The sequence below is a fragment of the Mytilus trossulus genome, chromosome 3, assembly GCF_036588685.1.
Source record: "Mytilus trossulus isolate FHL-02 chromosome 3, PNRI_Mtr1.1.1.hap1, whole genome shotgun sequence".
Taxonomy (NCBI): Eukaryota; Metazoa; Mollusca; class Bivalvia; order Mytilida; family Mytilidae; genus Mytilus; species Mytilus trossulus.
The window spans coordinates 3,503,490-3,522,478 of record NC_086375.1 but is presented as its reverse complement, the minus strand read 5'-3'; the positions used below and the strand labels follow the sequence as shown (position 1 = coordinate 3,522,478).

At 33.0% G+C, this 18,989-nt stretch overlaps 1 protein-coding gene across 1 annotated transcript in view; it reads right to left on the bottom strand.

The window, feature by feature from the left end:
• LOC134709993 (uncharacterized) overlaps nt 1-18,989 on the bottom strand; it is a 162,760-nt gene that overhangs the window by 69,676 nt on the left and 74,095 nt on the right. Inside the window, exons 7-12 of the mRNA XM_063570122.1 lie at nt 18,723-18,777; nt 11,108-11,178; nt 10,254-10,310; nt 8,509-8,559; nt 6,327-6,554; nt 820-1,446 (exon numbers count right to left, since the gene is read on the bottom strand). Coding sequence (XP_063426192.1) covers nt 820-1,446; nt 6,327-6,554; nt 8,509-8,559; nt 10,254-10,310; nt 11,108-11,178; nt 18,723-18,777 — 1,089 coding nt within the window. The remainder of the gene's footprint in view (nt 1-819; nt 1,447-6,326; nt 6,555-8,508; nt 8,560-10,253; nt 10,311-11,107; nt 11,179-18,722; nt 18,778-18,989) is intronic.

Below are 18,989 nucleotides of genomic sequence, written 5' to 3'. Positions count from 1 at the left end.
ACACTAGTTTATATTGATAAGGAATTAATAAAGGAATCCAAAAAGCAAAAAAAAAATATATAGGTCACCGTGCTTGTTTTCGAGATATGAGCCATTGACATTTTGGCGGGAAAATATTCTCTCTTGACTTTTCATAGCTTTATCATTGACAAGTTAAAGTTCTCAAAAACTGTTAAAAAGTAATTAAAATTTTATAAGACTTTTACAGATGGCTTATCATTATACATGTTAAAGAATTTCAAAAAGAGAAATGGGGGTAACCGGGCAAATTTTTTCAAGGCATTTAAATGGATAAAACCAGAGGATTCCGAAAATCTGACAAAAAATCCAAAAAATGACAAGCCAGCTTCCTTAAGAATTAAAGTCATTTCGGTAAAAAAAAGCTAGGATTTGCAATTTGGACAAAATAGTGAAAGTACACTTGAATTTTTTTAATGACTTTTTCAAATCAACTTGGATTTTGTAAGATCAATATTTAATTTAGTTATAGCCACATGCATTTAAAGAAATTGTCAAGTTATAAATACTAGTTACAAGAAATTCATACTACTTTTGTCTTTAATCCAGTAGCAGTATCTTATAGACTTAAAATACAGTTTCTTTTAATCTTCATTTTTCGGTTGTGATGTTATATATATTCTGAATATGACGAAGTGTTTGATTCTGTGTCCTTAAAGAAGAACTCTACTTTGGTGCAGTAGGATCGACACCCTATATTATAATATGTATTCAGGTGAAAGTCTATCATAATGAAGCATAACATATATATTACCTATTATACAATCATCAAAAGTTATATTTCTAATTATGATCACATACCTCCAACGTTCTTATAATCTGTAAAACTAATATATTGATTGATGTTTTGTTTATCAATAGTATCCTCCATATCTGCAACTACAATGTATACTGCTTTACTTGTCAAAAAAGCCTGGTGTGTAGCATAGAATTCCCGTTGTCCTGCGAAGTCCCATAACTCACACAAGGCATAATGAATTGATGGAATATCTCCAGTAGTCTGAGACAAATAATTGTCCATTAATTCAGCAGGCAATTTTAAGGATGAAGACTCACATTTTTCTTTATTTTCTTCCAAATCTTTGTCTGTATTGGTATCATGATAACTAGTATTCCCTTCCGGTGTCTGATCTGTATTTATGTTTTGGACTACTTCCACATTGATTTCTGTATCAGGTAAACTTGCAGTATGTTTTACTTCGATATCCTTATGGTTTTCATTATGTTGGAGAACATTTTCAGAAACAGAGGATTTAGTTTGCTTGTCCTCTTCAGTCTCATCAGTTGCTGCATCCGCTTTAGTAACATCCTTATCGTATACTGTCTCTTTATTGCTTTCACTGTTTCCGCTACGATTTCGTTCTGTGGTTGTTCGTTCCTTTGAAATGTGTGCTTTCAGTATCCGGTTAACCTTATCATCACCAATATCTAGCAAAACATATAGTTTTGTTTTATATTCAAATGTGTTTACCACAGGAAATCAAATTCTAAAGCAAACACTTAGTTAAAAGTACATGTTATAAAAGACCATTTAGTCGACTAATACGTGTTTTAAATTTGCATGCCACTTTTAATTTAGTTTCATTTTGTTATATGAAGATAATACAAATAATCCTTGTTGTATGTCTTAAGGAAGTTGGCTACTCAGTTTCAAAATAATAATTTTTTCATAACACTAGTACATATAAATAGGGGATTAAAAAGGAAACAACAGAGCAAACACATTATATCGCTCTATGTGATTGTTTTTGAGATATTAGCGCTTGAAACTACGGTGGGACAACATATCTCTGTAGACTATTCATAGCTTTATCACTGGCAAATTTAAGTTCTCAAAAAAAAATTAATTCAAATGTATCAAAGAGACAACAACCCGACCATGCATGGAACAGAAAGCAGCAGAAGGTCACCAAGAGGTCTTCAATGCAGCGAGAAACTCCCGCACCCAGAGGCATCCTTCAGCTGGCCCCTAAACAAATATATATACTAGTTTGGTGACTTTCACAGATGGCTTATAATAATACATGTACAAGATTTATAAAAAGAATAATGGGGTCCATTGACATTATTTTGAATGAATAAAACGAAAGGATTCCAAAAATCTGACAAAAATTTCAAAACATGACAAGTTAAAATCCTTAAACTTACAGATGGCCACTGGTTTTGATTAGTTTTGTTAAGTGTCATCATGAACATTTCAAGTACATTTGCAACACCAAAGAATAATTATTAACAAATGCAAAGGTTTGTTATTGATTTGATATATCTAAAGGGCCGGCTTAAACTAATTTTTATTTTTACATCTACACTGTATATGCTTTTGTATTCTTCATTTATTATAGTTCTGCTTTTTAGACAGTTATTCAAATATATGCAGCTTTTTGAAAAAGGACATCGGATTATTTTATTGATCAAATTCTTGATGCTGATTACTTTTTTTTTAGTGGAAGGGAATAGAACCTGTACTCGTAGATATTACTAAATTCTCGGTCAGTCGTAAATCAGCTAGGAATTAACAAATGATCCAACTGATTTCGTAATAAATAAAATTATCAAGTAATATGGAATGTTAATGGCGCGGAAAGAGCATATGTCTCAGAGTATGTTTCTTTCAGTGGAAAGTATTCTTCAACAATTTTATTTTTCTAAAGTCTAAAGGGGAAACGTCATATTTTCGATCGACAACATGTCATAGTATAAAGAACTAGTTGATAATAGCAATGAAAAAGACAAATGAGCAAATCCAAGACGGGAAACCTTGATGAAAGGAGGAAAATATTTAATTATTGACAATTGACCGTAATAAAACAGCACGATAACAATGGAATGTCTACGCATAATCAAACCGTAAGAGCCTTAATCATGTAAGTATACCTTTAAATTTTTGAAAAAAAGTTTTTTCACACATTTTGTTTTTGAAATCAGTGAGCGTATGATCTTATAGAACCAGACATACAGTATTTTGTTTCAAATTTTCTTAACTTAATGGAACTTGGGTGATACGACTTTCAAATGTTCTCTGCACAATGTGTTTTCAAAAATACCATTAATGTAATTAAGACCTACGAATGGTGAGATGTAAAAGTTGTTAAGAAATTGTAAAATGTTTATCGTTACTCCTACAGCCAAAAAAATCATTTCATGGAAAATAGAATATCCAGTGTTTTTGTCTTTCGTTTTTGCTAATGTGCTTTGTCTATATGCCTTTAAGTGTTATGTCATATCTCTTTTTTTAATAGTGATGAAGATTATGACACAATGTTGGCTACTGTTCCCCTATTTTCATTTTTAAAAATATATGTGACAATTGAAACGACTAATTGCAGATCACAGTGCATGAAAAAAAGTGAAATGTTTAAACATTGCGTACAAAGGATTAAGTCCGGTAAGGGCCGATTTTGGCCTCAATTTTCAAGTTCATCGAACGAAATATTTTAGACACTTTTTAAACAATTAAGTGTCTATTTCAATTGATTTAATAAGTTTATGTGACAGATTTTAACAAATTAAGTAACTAAAAACGCTCCAATTCAAGCTTAAATATGACAAATCTATCAAATATGCCAAAAATCGTCATTTTCCAGATGGTTTTTGTCAAAAACGAAAGTGGCCGCATCCGTGTTCATCCTAAACCTTTATATATTTTATGCATTATCATTAAATACAACTTACATTTCAATATTATGAATGAACACAAATGCGGCGACTTTCATTTAAGACGGGAACCGTCTAACATTTAACTAAAATGCTAAAATTGTGAAGATTTCAGTAATTTAGCATGACTTAATGTGCTACTATCGGGTGTATGCACATTGTATTGTCAAAAACAGCCTATATTTATGTAGCAGAATCATTTTACTTTCCAAAAAATAGCTTAACGATTACATTTTCACAATTTTGTAAAACTTCTATATTTTGGGGCCAAAAAGGAGTCTTACTGAACCTACTCCTTTTAGTATCTTTTTTCCTATACTATACACATCATATTTTTTATAAAAATCAACCGTCATGAAGTACAAGAAAAAATAATTAGCGACGGACGTAATCACCTTTTGATATTAGAATAATATCATTGTTTTATTCTACACTATTTAACCAAGTCTCAGTCTAGATAAGTAGAGACATTTGTTGAAGATAGGATTACGATTAAAACTATTCTAGACAGTTGCGTCAGCTTCAATATTGAAGTGCCATCTTGGAATCATTTTTAAATTGGAATCATCATCTTAAGTGAAACATTCCGGGAAAAACGTTTGAATTAAAACGTTGAAAACATTAGCCACCTCTAATATTTGGATTAAATAAAGGCAACGGTATATACTGCTGTTTGAAAGTCATAAATCGATGAATAAAACATTAATTCGGGTGAAAAACTAAAACAGAGAGAAACACATAAAATATACGGGGAAAACAACGAAACAACAGACACGATAAAGTGCAACAAAAAACATAACGCAAAAGCGACACACATGTAAACGAACTTTAAGAATATATTTGTCATTTTCCTAACCTGATACAGGACTTTTAGAATAAATGGTGGGTTGAACCTAGTTTTGTGGCTGGCAAACCTCTCCATATTAAAAAGAAAATCTTAAAGCGTCCACGACCTCCGCATTATTAAAATGGTAAGTAACCTTCTTGCCCATAGGACATTGTAGTTTTAGAATGCGCTTCTAAATGCATGATTGCATTGCTATGATCCATTCAGACAAAGTGTTCAGTTCTTGTTCGTCTGGTTCGCGCTATACTCATTGTCTTGCATAGTCCTTATCTGTATCCATCAGTAACTTGACGTTCTTTTCCAGTTGATGGGCTGGGGAATTTCATATTGTGGTTTCTTGGCTTATAACTATCTTAGTTGTCATTTTACGCATGGAGGCTTGGAAAAATGTATTACAAATGAAATAAGACTGCATGAAATGTCACAAATTAAGTTGGCGCATAAACGATCTGTGAAAACTTACAAAAAATATCCTGAAATATCCTGGGTTTTTTTCCGTTGCTTTCCTCTAATATTTAATGGGTTTCCTTCTGTTTTTGTTTATGACCCGGATTTGCTTTTGAATAATCGATTCATGACTATTGAACAGCGTTATACTATTTTTGTATTCATCAAACGTCATAAGTATGAAACATTTCAAGCTGAAACTTTTCTCTATACGTGTTCGATTAAAAGTCAGATAATGTATAATTAAAAGGGTTTTGATTTATGTAGCTGTTATTCTATTGCATTAATCATATATTGATGGATTTCAGAAAGTTAATTTGCAGCAAACTTCGTAGTTACGATTTGTTAATTTTGTATTTGATGGAAAATAGTATCCAAATAAAAATTTATTAAATACATATCGCAATTCTTTAGGTTTGAAAATTGGGGAAGCATTATTTTTCTACACATTGTTCATTTTAAATGTAATCGCTGACTTAAAACTTCATATTTCTACTTTTTCAGTTTTTAAGTGAACAGTTTCAGAATACCCTTCAATAATATCAAGACTAAATGTATTTATCCTGTAATGGTTTTTAGAGGTATTTAACAGAACTGCAATCGATAATGATTGAATCTGCTTTATGCAAGTTACATATACTACGACGAAGACAAATCATATTGACGGTAAGAAAATGTTTAACGGGGGCATGACAATAACGGTTATCCAAGTCTTAAAGTAATTTGAATAATGTAAAAGTTATCAAGGTACAAGGATAAGTACGTACATAAGACTCACCAGAACGCTCATATCAAAATATTTGTGAAGCCAAACAAGTGAATAGTTGAAGAGCATTGATGATCCAAAAATCAAAAAAGTTGTGCCAAATACGGCTAAGATAATATTTGCCTGGGATAAAAAAAAATCCTTAGTTTAAGGAATATAATTGACAAGCAGATTAATAGTTATCAAAGGTACCAGGATTATAATTTAATACGCTAGACTTTTTAGGCTAAACATTTTTGAAAGTTTGATCATCAATGCTTTTAAACTTCGTACTTTATTTCGCCTTCAAACATTTCTAATCCGAATGTCACTGATGAGTCTCCTGTTGCTAAACACATGTCTTGCGTAAGCAATTTTGAGTATATATGCATCACTGGTATTGTTCCCTTTGTAACTTATGCGATTCCCTCAGTGTTTGTTATTATCTTAATAATACTTTTGTTAATCAATTTATAAAAGTTTAAAATCTGTTAATCATTATTATCCTAACTAACTGTTTCAATTAACTTGTTTATGTTGCAACAGGGTATTCGACTTACAATTGTCTTTCTGTATAGGACAATCATAACAAAAATAACTCCATATACCACTTACTTTTGCCGATTTTCCATTCACCAGTTTCCATGTTGATTTTACATCTACGAACAACAATGTCAATTCCATCTGTACTAGATACACCATCGGTACTTTCCTTCAGTAATCTTCTCATTAAGCATGTTTTTCCAGCAGATTGCTTTCCAACTATCATAATTCTTACAAAATGCCTTTTTTCAGTAGTTTCATTGCTTTGCATTAATCTGTTGCATTGGTTCTTTGTTTCGTCTTGTAAAACAAAAACAAAAATCCAATCATATGCATTACGGTATTTGATCAAACATGATGAAAATTGATTGGATTGCCACACGATAAAATGAGAGTTGCAGCAAATATAGAAAGAAAAAAAGCACCGTAAACCAGGCACAAATCTATATGGAACATCACAGATAATAACCTACCATAATGACTATAATATGTTATAGATAATGCATATGTTAAGGCTCTTCCTGTCGTAGAACACACAGATGAGTGTCCGACTGTCAAAATTTTTTTTTTTCGACAAAGATGTGCAGAATAAGCATTCTATCTAAGGACCACACTAAAGTGAAATATTCTTCTCAAATGCGTTCAGGTTTTAAGGTACAGTTTAACAATGGTTTTTTGAAGAATTGTTTATCACATAACTCAAAAGTAAGTATGTTTCGGGAGGGGAGGGGTAATACCTTTTTGTGTTAACCTAATATGAACCTTTTCAATGTGTTGATGACTGTTATCCGAGCTCACTTATAATCTGTTAACCGTTTTCAACCCACTTTGTTAACTGTTATCATAATTTTTGAATATTTTGTTAACTGTTTTTGACAAAATCGAGGTGTTAACATGTTAACAGACCCCCTATTGCACCCCTCTTATTCTGCATAAATATATAGGCGTTTGGGAGGAGCTAATGTGCCAATCATAACTTGAAACCTGTCTAGCAGTTAATAACTGACCATAAGACAAATATTGTAGTCTTATCTGATTGTATTTCAACAACAGTAGTTAATATAACATTGAAATAAATAGAGAAAAACAAAAAGATATGACTAGGAAAAGAAAAAAAATAAAAGTGAAAAAAAATCTGCCAAAATAAAAAAAAGTGTGAAATTATCCTTGTCTGTCTGTATCAATTTCTTATCTTTGGTCCTCTATATTTAAACAATGAGCATGTCTTCCGTAATGAATTTTATGTATTTTAACCAATTTTGAGTCTAAGCGAAAATTTTCAATTCCATTAAACTCAAACATCATGTTGGACCGTCTATTTTCAAGAAGGGGATGGTCTTGGTCTTTTTATGAACAAGCCATTTATTGTATAATTTTAATGTAATTACTATTAATACCTAAAATGATGGTCAAATCTGTGACATCACTCCTGCTAATTTTCAAATAAGTGGTGAACCGTGCAAATGATGCTAAATTTAAAGCATTAGAGCATCAAAGACACAAAGTTTGTGTTTTTTTCTATAAAATTATGGTGTCATAACACTGGATGACCACAGTGATAATTTTGTATTAATGTTGCTCTCAAAGGGGTTCTAATGGAGAGGGGGGAGGGTTAGGTCATTTCTCAGAACAATTTTTCATTAGAATTGTAAGGAACACTGAAAATAGAATCTTTATTGGTACCCTCTTTGACTTGACTTTGATATATGTGTTTAAAGGGAAGACTTCAACAATACAGCAACCATTTCAGCAATTTCAACAACCGTTTACAAAATACAACAAAATATTCTAAAGAACATGCAACACAAACCCTATCAAACACTTTGGGTGAATTTATGTACAGCGGAAGGGTAGTCAGATCATGCCTCACATGTTGCACCCGTCGTGTTGTTTATGTTATTGCAAACACGGTAAAAAACTAATTCGGGAGATCACATCGTGAATAGAGAACGGGGATATAGTAACTAATTTGGGAACATATTCGTATCATTTGTAAAACAGAGCAAACGATCACACACAAATTCAAGTTCAAAAAGGCTCCCTGTTTGAGCAAGATTCTTATATTCACGTATACCAATATATATGAGTATGTATTGAGATGAGATTAACCCTTCGACACATTTTTAGCATGGGCACGTATGTATTTTTTAATATCTAAAAACTAAAGGTACTTTATGTTGCATCAAATATTTGAAGCTTATGAAAATATTAATCAAATTGTCATATCCACTGTAAACATACATAATGAACTTACTTTTCAACTTTTGTCGTTTAAATCTTTGTGGAATATAAATTCCTATCACAACTGAAAAGGGAATCACATTATTATGTAAAGATTGGCACATGTTTGTAAATGCATTTAGACTGCACTTTGTAAATACAACTGTTCTCAAACCACGACTCTTTTGGTGAGATCTGGAATATGCATAGAAAATTAATTTTGTTTACATACTGGTTCCCAGCTATGGTTTCTGTATTCTATTTCACAGAGACATAACTTGGGAATGTTACCAGTAAATAAACATGTCTATATACCAGCTTTGATTATTTGGAATATCTTCTAATTTTCACTTATTCGTACTACATTTATATAAACTTCAAGATTTACCTGTATTATTCAAACTGTATTTTTTTCTGCTCTTATCAAAATGAGAGAGAAAAAACGATGCCGTTTAGTCGGCTTTAAAAGTCTCGACAAGAAAAAATATGAGACAATTTTATAGAGAAAATAAAGAACCTGATTTATAAGAAATAGATTAAAGAAAATCAAATATGACAGACATGAACTAACGACGACCAATGAACTACAGGCTACTGACTTGGGACAGGCACATACGGAATGTATCTGGGATAAACATGTTGATGAATGTTAACCCTCCTTTAACCTATGACAAACATAAGAACAAACTTTAACATCATAAGTTGAATATGTCTTAAGGTGGTATGGATGTCTTCCTCCATCTTGGATTGTAAAAAACAGAGAACCAAAGGTCCAGATTTTCTATCAAGTTATCAAAATTTGAAGCAGGAATGCAGATATTTAATATGAATTCTCTTTTAAAAGAACCAGTTTATAAGAATATGATTTTTTTTTTAATTGGCATTTTAAGGGGAGTTTACTCTAAAACATAGCATTTTCTGAAGGATTCTACAAGGAATTTTCCTATTTTGTATTTTAGCCGGAATAAATTTACGTACGGTGACCCTATCTTTTCTTTTGATATTCTCAATGAATGAAAGCTATCTTTTCCTTAAGTATTTAACAATTCTATCATTTTGTTTAGTTTCTAATCACAAAATGGTGTTTTTTCCTGTATAATCCATATAAAATGTGTCATTTTGTCACATCATGTAGCTTGAGAAATTGCGCGGTGACCTATCACTTTAATTATATTTTTCAACATATATCAATAGATACTACGTTTTGGCAAAGTATGAACAAATTCTTTCATTTTTTTTAGACTCCCATACCACCTTAACTCATCAGATTGATACAAATCAGAAAGACATCATAACAAATCAAAGAGATGTACCCTCTAGTTTGTAGTCCGTCAGTGGCTTGCTACTGGAATGATTTTTAATATACTTTTCTTAAACTATCTTGTGAAACAAAGCATAATATCAATATTACTAAGTTTACTATAGATAGAGAGATGCATTTGGCGTTTCCATTAGTTCATAATTACCCGTTGTATTATTCACTTGTTATTAACCGATACCATTGAACGAAAACAGACTGGGATGATAGACTTTTTCATTTTTTTTTAAAGATTGCATATGTATACATTCTCAAACTGTAACTCAAAATTTATCTTAAAGCAAACCTTTACATGCTTTATGCAGTACAGCAACTGACATGTTCTGTTAATCGAAGGATTGCAGATATTTGAACTGTCGATACTTTGTTCTGATTCTAAATTATACAATGGAGTATTATTTTACAGTCATCAAATATTGATTCAATATCAGGTTTACAGTGAATGTACTTCATATACTTACGAAGATAGAATGTTACTATTATTATAACACACACGACTGCTTTGGTGCGATATTCATCTGTAATGACATTTTAAAACAGTGTTAGTTTAAACTCTGAAAAGTTCAGGGCGTATAAACGTTGAAATATGCTGCACAGCCCTATATGTTGACCTAAATATTGTGGTGCATATGAACTTTCAATTCTTGGATAATATTTTTTTCAAAACTTCATAGTAAAAGTGGTACAGTTTTAGCCGTAAAAGGAGTTCCTATGGGAAATTGCATTGTCAATATTTACAGAAATACAACCTTAAAGTTGTTTGTCTCTGAAACTATTTAACAGAAGAAACACTTGTAAAAGGAGTCTTAATTCTTTCAAAGAAACAGCCTCTTTATATTTTTTGTACTACTGATTAAGAACTGTGTTTACAGGTTCCATGTTATATAATTTCAAAGAAATAAGTAAACGCTCTAACTGACAGACAGTGTTTTTAAGGACAATGAGTCATAAAATTGTCACAAAAAACTGGATGTGATATCAAGTGCTCCTGAAGGGTAACAGCTTCAGCTCCACATGTGGCCCCCTAACTGAAAAACTTTTGAAGAAAATTTTTGATCGATTTCCAGACCATTTAACTGTGAAATCTGATTGGTAAAATATTTCTGGTTACTGTTAACAAGTATATTGAAATAGGTTACCGGAAAAAATGACCAATTAGGCAAGTCATAGTATACAATTGATTGACACATGTTCTATACATCTATTCATTTTTATAACAATACAAGAAAATTCGTCAGAAATAAAATGTTTGAACTGTTGTTATTTTTTGTATAAATATAAAATATTGCTTGATTGTTATCAACTTTTAACTTACTTGTAGGACAAGCTATGTTGTATTTGAAGTTGTCAAAGTCGTCGTTCTTTAATACTTCTGATTTATTCAACCTATTAAAAACATATAAAATCTTATTTGCTGACTTTCTTAATTTACCGATTTAATGGTATGCAAGTCTATATAATATTGATTTTGATGTTGTTGTTCTGTTCATAGCATTGAGTTTCATTGCTGAATTTTTGGACGTCGGAAAGTCGTGACAAAGATGTGCTAAAACTAAAATAATAACTAAACTAAAAAGAAATCTAAATGAAATTTTTAAATGAAAGTCACTTCACAAATGACAGAAGCTGGAACTTTTCAAACGAACGGAAAGCAACTGTCATATTCCTGAATTGGTAAATGTACTTCAAATTCCAAATGACAAACATATATGACAAAACAAAACAGACATAAAAGGTAAAGTAAAAAATTGTGGTACAGTAGTCAATAATGAAAGCCTAATCACTATTTATAAACAACTATGTCACCGGCAAAAAAAATCTATAGAAATATGAATAAACATACTATAATTGATGTAAGCAAACGCAGTTCTATAACGTTGTTGTTAACGTTCAATGCTAAAAGCGAAATGGAAGACAAGAATTGAAAACATGATCAAAGCATGATAACATAATGGCGGGTTGTAAAAATACAGAGCCACACCAAAGAGATATAAACAAAAATGGTACTTAACAGTAAAGGTTACAAATAAAAAAATATAACACATAAGGAGTATGTACGGTAAGGACCGATTTTAGCCACAAATTTCAGGTTCATCTGACGGAAGATTTTGACCACTTTTTAAACACTTAAGTGTCTATTTCATTTGATTCAATTAGTTAATGTGAAAGAATGTATCTGATTTTGTCATTAACTAGAGGTTCTCAAGAGCCTGTGTCACTCACCTTGGTCTATGTGCATATTAAACAATGGATACAGATAAAATCATAACAAAATTGTGTTTTGATGATGGTGGTGTGTTTGTAGATCTAACTTTACTGAAAATTCTTGATGCTACAATTACAGTGGAAAATATTTTCTAAAAATCTCCAAAATTTATGAAAAATGTAAAAAAAATACTGTAAAGGGCAATAACTCCTAAAGGGGTCAACTGCCCATATCACTCGTGTTCATTTATTTGTAAATCATACTTTGCTGAATACATTTACGGACGCAATCACGAGTTGGTTGACCGTTATGGAATAACAGTTTCACAAATGATATCGGATATGTTCCTTACGTCGTAACTAAAATCCCCTTCCTTTTAATGAATGTGACCTACCGAATTAGACTATTTACCGGATTTGTAATCACATAAGCAACACGACGGGTGCCACATATGAAGCAGGATCTGCTTACCCTTCCAGAGCACCTGAGAGCACCCCTGGTTTTTGGTGGGGTTCGTGTTGTTTATTCTTTAGTGTTCTATGTTGTGTCATGTGTACTATAGTTTTTCTGTTTGTTTTTTTTTTAAATTTTTAGCCATGGCGTTGTCAGTTTGTTTTAGATTTATGAGTTTGACTATCCCTTTGGTATCTTTCGTCCCTCTTTTATTGCTGTTTTTTGTTTATCTCTATCTATAATATTATTCAAGATAATAACCAAAAACAGCAAAATTTCCTTAAAATTACCAATTCAGGGTTAGCAACCCAACAACGGGTTGATCGATTCATCTGAAATTTGTAAGGCAGATAGATCTTGACCTGATAAACAATTTAACCCCGTCAGATTTGCTCTTAATGCTTTGGTTTTTGAGTTATAAGCCAAAAACTTCATTTTACCCCTATGTTCTAATTTTAGCCATTTGGACCATCTTGGTTGGTTGACAGGGTCACCGGACATAATTTTTAAACTAATTACCTAAATGATTGTTGTGGCCAAGTTTGGTTCAATTTGTCTCAGTAGTTTCAGAGGAGAAGTTTTTTGTAAAAGATTACTAAGATTTACGACAAATAGTTAAAAATTGACTATAAAGGGTAATAACTCCTAAAGGGGTCAACTGACCATTTCAGTCATTTCTACTTATTTGAAAAACTTACTTTCCTGAACATTATTGCTGTTCACTGTTTATCTCTATCTATAATATTATTCAAGACAATACCCATAAACAGCAAAATTTCCTCAAAATTACCAATTCAGGGCCAGCAACCAAACAACGGGTTTTCCGATTCATCTTAAATTTGCAGGGCAATTAGATCTTGACCTGATAAACAATTTAACCCTGCCAGATTTGCTCTAAATGCTTTTGTTTTTAAGTTATAAGCCAAAAACTTCATTTTACCCTAATGTCCTATTTTTAGCCATGGCGGACATCTTTGTTGGTTGACCGGGTCACCGGACACAATTTTAAAACTAGATACCCAATGATGTTTGTGGCCAAGTTTGGTTTAATTTAGCCCAGCATTTTCAGAGGAGAAGATCTTTGTAAAAGTTAACGACGACGCCGGACGCAAAACGATTGGAAAAGCTCACCAGGCCCTTCGGGTCAGTTGAGCTAAAAACAATCCGATTCAAGCTCAAATATGAAAAATCCACCAAATATGCCGAAAAATGCCACTTTTTAGATGGTTTTTGTCAAAAATGAAAGTGGCCGCATCTGTGTTCATCCTCCACCTTTATACATGTTATTTATTATCATTAAACACAACTTACATTTCAATATTAAGGATGAACACGAATGCGGCCACTTCCGTTTTACACGAAAAAAAATGTCTAAAATTTAACTAAAATTCTAGAATTGTGTGAATATTTCAGTTACTCAGCATGACTTAATGGTGCTAGCACCCAAAATATCTGCATTGTATTATCAAAAACGCCCATATTTATGTAGCAGAAGCATTCTTCTGTCCAATAAATAACTAAAAGTTTACATTGTAACAATTTTGTAAAACTGCTGTGACCAAACTCAAGCTAGCGAACAATAAGCCACTGAACAATAAGGTGCATCAAGCAAGCGAACAATAAATCAGCGAACAATAAGGAAAATGCGCCAAACTGATTATGCCTTTAAACCGAAGACTTGCAATAATACGAAACGTACTTATAAATATGATGACAAATCATTTCCAGCAGGAAGATGAAATGTATTTTAGTTTTAACACAGACAAAGTTTAATTATTTATTCGTATATTACATACAACTCTTTTTAAAGCCGGGAATCTGATTTTTTTTTAGCTAAGTAACCCTGTCTCCTTTCTCTCTGATAATGGATGGGTTATTGTCTGTATAATAATAATGACAATTGATAACAACAGGTTACACTCACTTAGTGTAGCGATACAAACAGATCTTCAAACTTACAGAAACTGATAGAATTTTATACGATTGAAAAGAAAAGCTGATAACCATTATATTCACTTTTCGACTAAGAAATAGCTAGTTCACGTAATTATTCGAAAGTAAATAGTCACTCTAGTGATTTATTTATTACATTTTGATTAAAAAAGCGATAAGTGTAAGAATAACACACGTTAAATAGAACGAAAACGATTTGACATGAATAATTTGGTTAATCTAAACAATTTTTTTTTAGATTCAAGCCTATATAAAATAACTATAATCCGTCAACATTTCCCTATGGCAAAAACCCGGATAGTGTAGGTTGACCCTACCATCCCCCTCCTTTCTTTCATAAATGTTACCCTACGGCAAAGCTTTTTTGCCCAAAAAGAATAAATGATAGGCACTTGCCTAAGGTTGACTGGGCCAAAAGATCCAAGTTGGTACAGTTACGGAACTTTTTCAGGGTTGGGTGACCCTACACTGCCTCTGTTCCTTCATAAAATTTTCCCATTCGGCAAAGCTTTTTAGCCAATTATGTACAAATGATAAGCACTTGCCCAAGGTTGTCGGGGCCCAAAGACCCATGTTGGTAGTTACGGAACTTTTTGAATTGAGGTCCAAATTTTGGGTAGGGTGACCCTAGTATCCCCCTCCTTCCCTTCATAAAATTTTCCCAACGGCTAAGCTTTTATACCAAATAGGTAGAAATGATAGGCACCTGCCAAAAGATGCCTGGGCCAAAAGACCAAGGTGGGTAAAGTTACGGATCTTTTTAAATTGAGGTCCAAAGTTAGGGTAGGGTGACCCTACCATCCCCCTCCCTTCCTTCATAAAATTTCTCGTTCAGCAAAGCTTTAAACCAAACAGGTCGAAATGATAGGCAGTTGCCCAAAGTTGCCTGGGCCCAAAGACTCAGGTTGCTTAATTTACGGTTCTTTTTGAATTGAGGTCCAAATTTTGGGTAGGGTGACCCTACCATCCATCCCCCTCCTTTCCTTGATAATATTTTCCCAACGACTAAGCTTTTTTACAAAATAGTTAGAAATGATAGGCACTTGCCAAAAGATGCCTGGGCCCAAACACCCAGGTGAGAAAAATAACGGAACTTTATAAATTGAGGTCCAAAGTTGGGTTAGGGTGACCCTACCATCTCTCTCCTTCCCTTCATAAATTTTCTCTCCGACAAAGCTTTTTTGCCCACAAGGAACAAATGATAGGCACTTACCAAAGGTTGCCTTGGCCGAAGATTCAAGTGGGTAAAGTAACGGAACTTTTTTAGTTGAGGCCAAAATTAAGTGTTGGGTTACTTACGCCTCCCTCTGCTCCTTCATAAAATTTTCCCTATGCCCAAGCTTTTTACCCAATATGTACAAATGATAGGTACTTGCCAAAGGTTGCCTGGACCCAAAGACCAAGATTGGTAAAGTTACGGAACTTTTTAAATTGAGGTCCAAATTTTGGGTAGGGTGACCCTACCATTCTCCTCATTTCCTTCATAAAATTTTTTACCAGATAGGTAGAAATGATGGGCACTTGCCCAAAGTTGCCTGGGCCCAAAGTTGCATCGGCCAAAAGACCCAAAAGTTAAGGAACTGAGGTTCAAAGTTGGGGTAGGGTGACCCTACCATCTCCCTCCTTTCCTTCATAAATTTTCCCTACGGCAAAGCTTTTTTACCCATGAGTTACAAATGATCGGCACTTGCCCAAGGTTGCCTGGGCCCAAGACCAACGATAGTAAAATTATGGAACTTTTTAAATTGAGTTTAGTTTGGGTAGAGTGACCCTTAGACCCCCTTTTTTTCTGTCATAAAATTTCCCTCGGCTACCCTTTTTCCCACTAGGTACAAGTGATAGGCACTTGTCCATATGGGTAAAGTTATGGAACTTTTTGAATTGAGTTCCAAAGATGGGGTAGTGTCCCTACCATCCCCCTCCTTTCCTTCATAATATTTTCCCAACGGCTAAGCTTTTTTTACCAAATAGGTAGAAATGATAGGCACTTGCCCAAAGTGGCCTGGGCCCAAAGACCCAGGTGGGTAAAGTTACGGAACTTTTTAAATTGAGGTCCGAAAATGGGGTAGTGTGACCCTACCGTCCCACTCCTTTCCTTCATCAAATTTCCCTATTTCAAAGCCTTTTTTGTTCATAAGCAGCTACGAATGATAGGCACTTGCCCACGGTGGTTTTGGCCCAAAGACCCACGTTAGTAAAAGTTATGGAACTTTTTGAATTGAGGTTAAAGTTAAGGAAGAGTGACCCTTCCATCCCCCTTCTACCCTTCATAAAAATTTCCCTACGCAAAGCTTTATATGCCAACTAGGTACAAATGATAGGCGCTTGTCCAAGGTTGCCTGGGCCCAAAGAACTTAATAAATTAGTGCTATTAGTATCAATTTAAAAAAATATATACATGGGAAAGTTTAAGTTCTGAATGCCTATTTTGTGTACACTTAACCTACACAAGGCCTTCATCGACTATCGACTACATGTAGACAAAACATGATTTAAACTACATGTAAAAATTTAGTTTTATCAATTGGAACGTAATTATGTTTAGTTTATGTGTGAGTTACACCAACACAATACCGAATTTTAGTCAATGTGAACATGGCCTTAGCCAAACAAACATGCGGATTTTCAATCAAAGTTGTTAATATTAACAGTAGTTTGATTATTTGCATTGCTAAACATTGTGTTGTACATTTGAAAATATAAAACAGAAGAAGTTATATGATTGCCAATGAGACAACTCTCCACCAGAGAACAAATGACACAAGAATTAACAACTATATGTTACCGTACGGCCTTCAACAATGAGAAAATCCCATTGCGCATAGTCAACTTTAAAACGCCCCGATTTGACAATGTAAAACAATTCAAAAGAGAAAACTAACGACCTGATGTATGTCCAAAAGTATCGAAACACAAATATGGAAACACATAAACAAACGACAACCATTGAATCACAGGCTCCTGACATTGGAAAGGTACATCCATACAGAATGTGGCGGGGTTAAACATGTAAGCGGGATCCCAACCCTCCCTACTATGGGACAGTGGTATAACAGAACAATAAAGACCGAACTATCAAAATCAGTTGAAAAAGGCTTAACTCATCAGATGGATAAAACAAATACTCAAAATACAATTGAACGTGGTTTGGTATTTGTACATCCTAATAGCAAAAATAAAAGACACTGAGTATACATATCGTATAATACTCGCAGTACTGACCACTAGTTCAAAGTCACTAACAACTAATAAAAAAATCAAGCATCTTAGACTAAATCAGCAATCAGTACACATCCGACATCCAATGGATTTAGTGTAAAGACGTCATAAACAGCCAAAGAAAAACATTACCTTGTGCAATGCCAGGTTACAGGTATCAACATATTGTAGATCCATGAAAATGTATATGTATATAACATACTAGTATTGCTTTGAACGAGCTGTCAGTTACTGCGAATATTCCCAGATATCAACTTATCGTTTTTGTTTGCTTTGTTTTGTAAAGATACGCTGCAACGTCCGATCTGTGTTTCTTTCTGTTTTCTGCTTTGTATCGATCTGATGAGTTAAGCCTTTATTAAGTGTTTTTTTTTTATAGTTTTCTTTTGTTGTACTGTTGCACCAGTGTCCCAGCGTAGAAAGAGGGTTTTGTGCCATCTAACTAGTTTATCCCGTCACTTAGGTTTTTTTTCTGGAATTCTAATATGACTTTATACTAATTGCTTATATAGTATAAGGCTACTTTTCTCTCTTACGTGCAAATGAAATTACAATCGTTGCATGTCAAAGCAACACATTCTGTTGTCTTTTATTGACTAAACAAAGTGACATTTACTTGCCTATAAAAGAGAACTAGTTCCTGGAACTTTGGAACTCCAGATCTGACGAACAGGCAAAATGAAACTTCCTTTTTCATTGTCATGCATTTTGTTTTTATTATTTAAAATCAAAGTCAAAAATATAATGTCAGCAATGTTCACAAGACATTCAGCTTTAAATTGATCCTAAAATTACTAATATATTCTAATTGTTTTGAAATTAACACCCATGCGAAGAACTATTTAGTTTTAATGATGTACTATTTTATTATCGGGCCCAAATAAGTGGTTTTACACCTAATAGCTGACTATACGGCTTTATGTTTCTTCTCATTGTTGAAGGCTGTATGGTTGTATATAGTTTCTAACATCCAATTATTTTGTGAGTAGTTGTATAACTGGCAATACTTCCACATTTACTTATTTTTACTTTAAATAATATCAATATCAAATGATCAAAAATTAAACAGTAAATGAAAAGTGTACAAGAAAAGACTTACGCATCTTCATCTGAACGGCTGGATACAATGTTTATTGTTTCAAAGCATCTTAGATCTAAAAAAAAAACAACGATAAAATAAAAAATGTCTGTTGTGTATTGCTTTGAACGATGTGTTTATGTTGTTGTTTTATTTCATTTTCTTTTCATATTTTGTGTTTGTTTGTTTTCTCATTCTTATCGTGAGTTTTTTTTGTAATGTGTTTTTTTCGTAAACATGGTAAATGCATATTCACTTTCGTTCTCAATTCCTTTTAATAACCCTGTG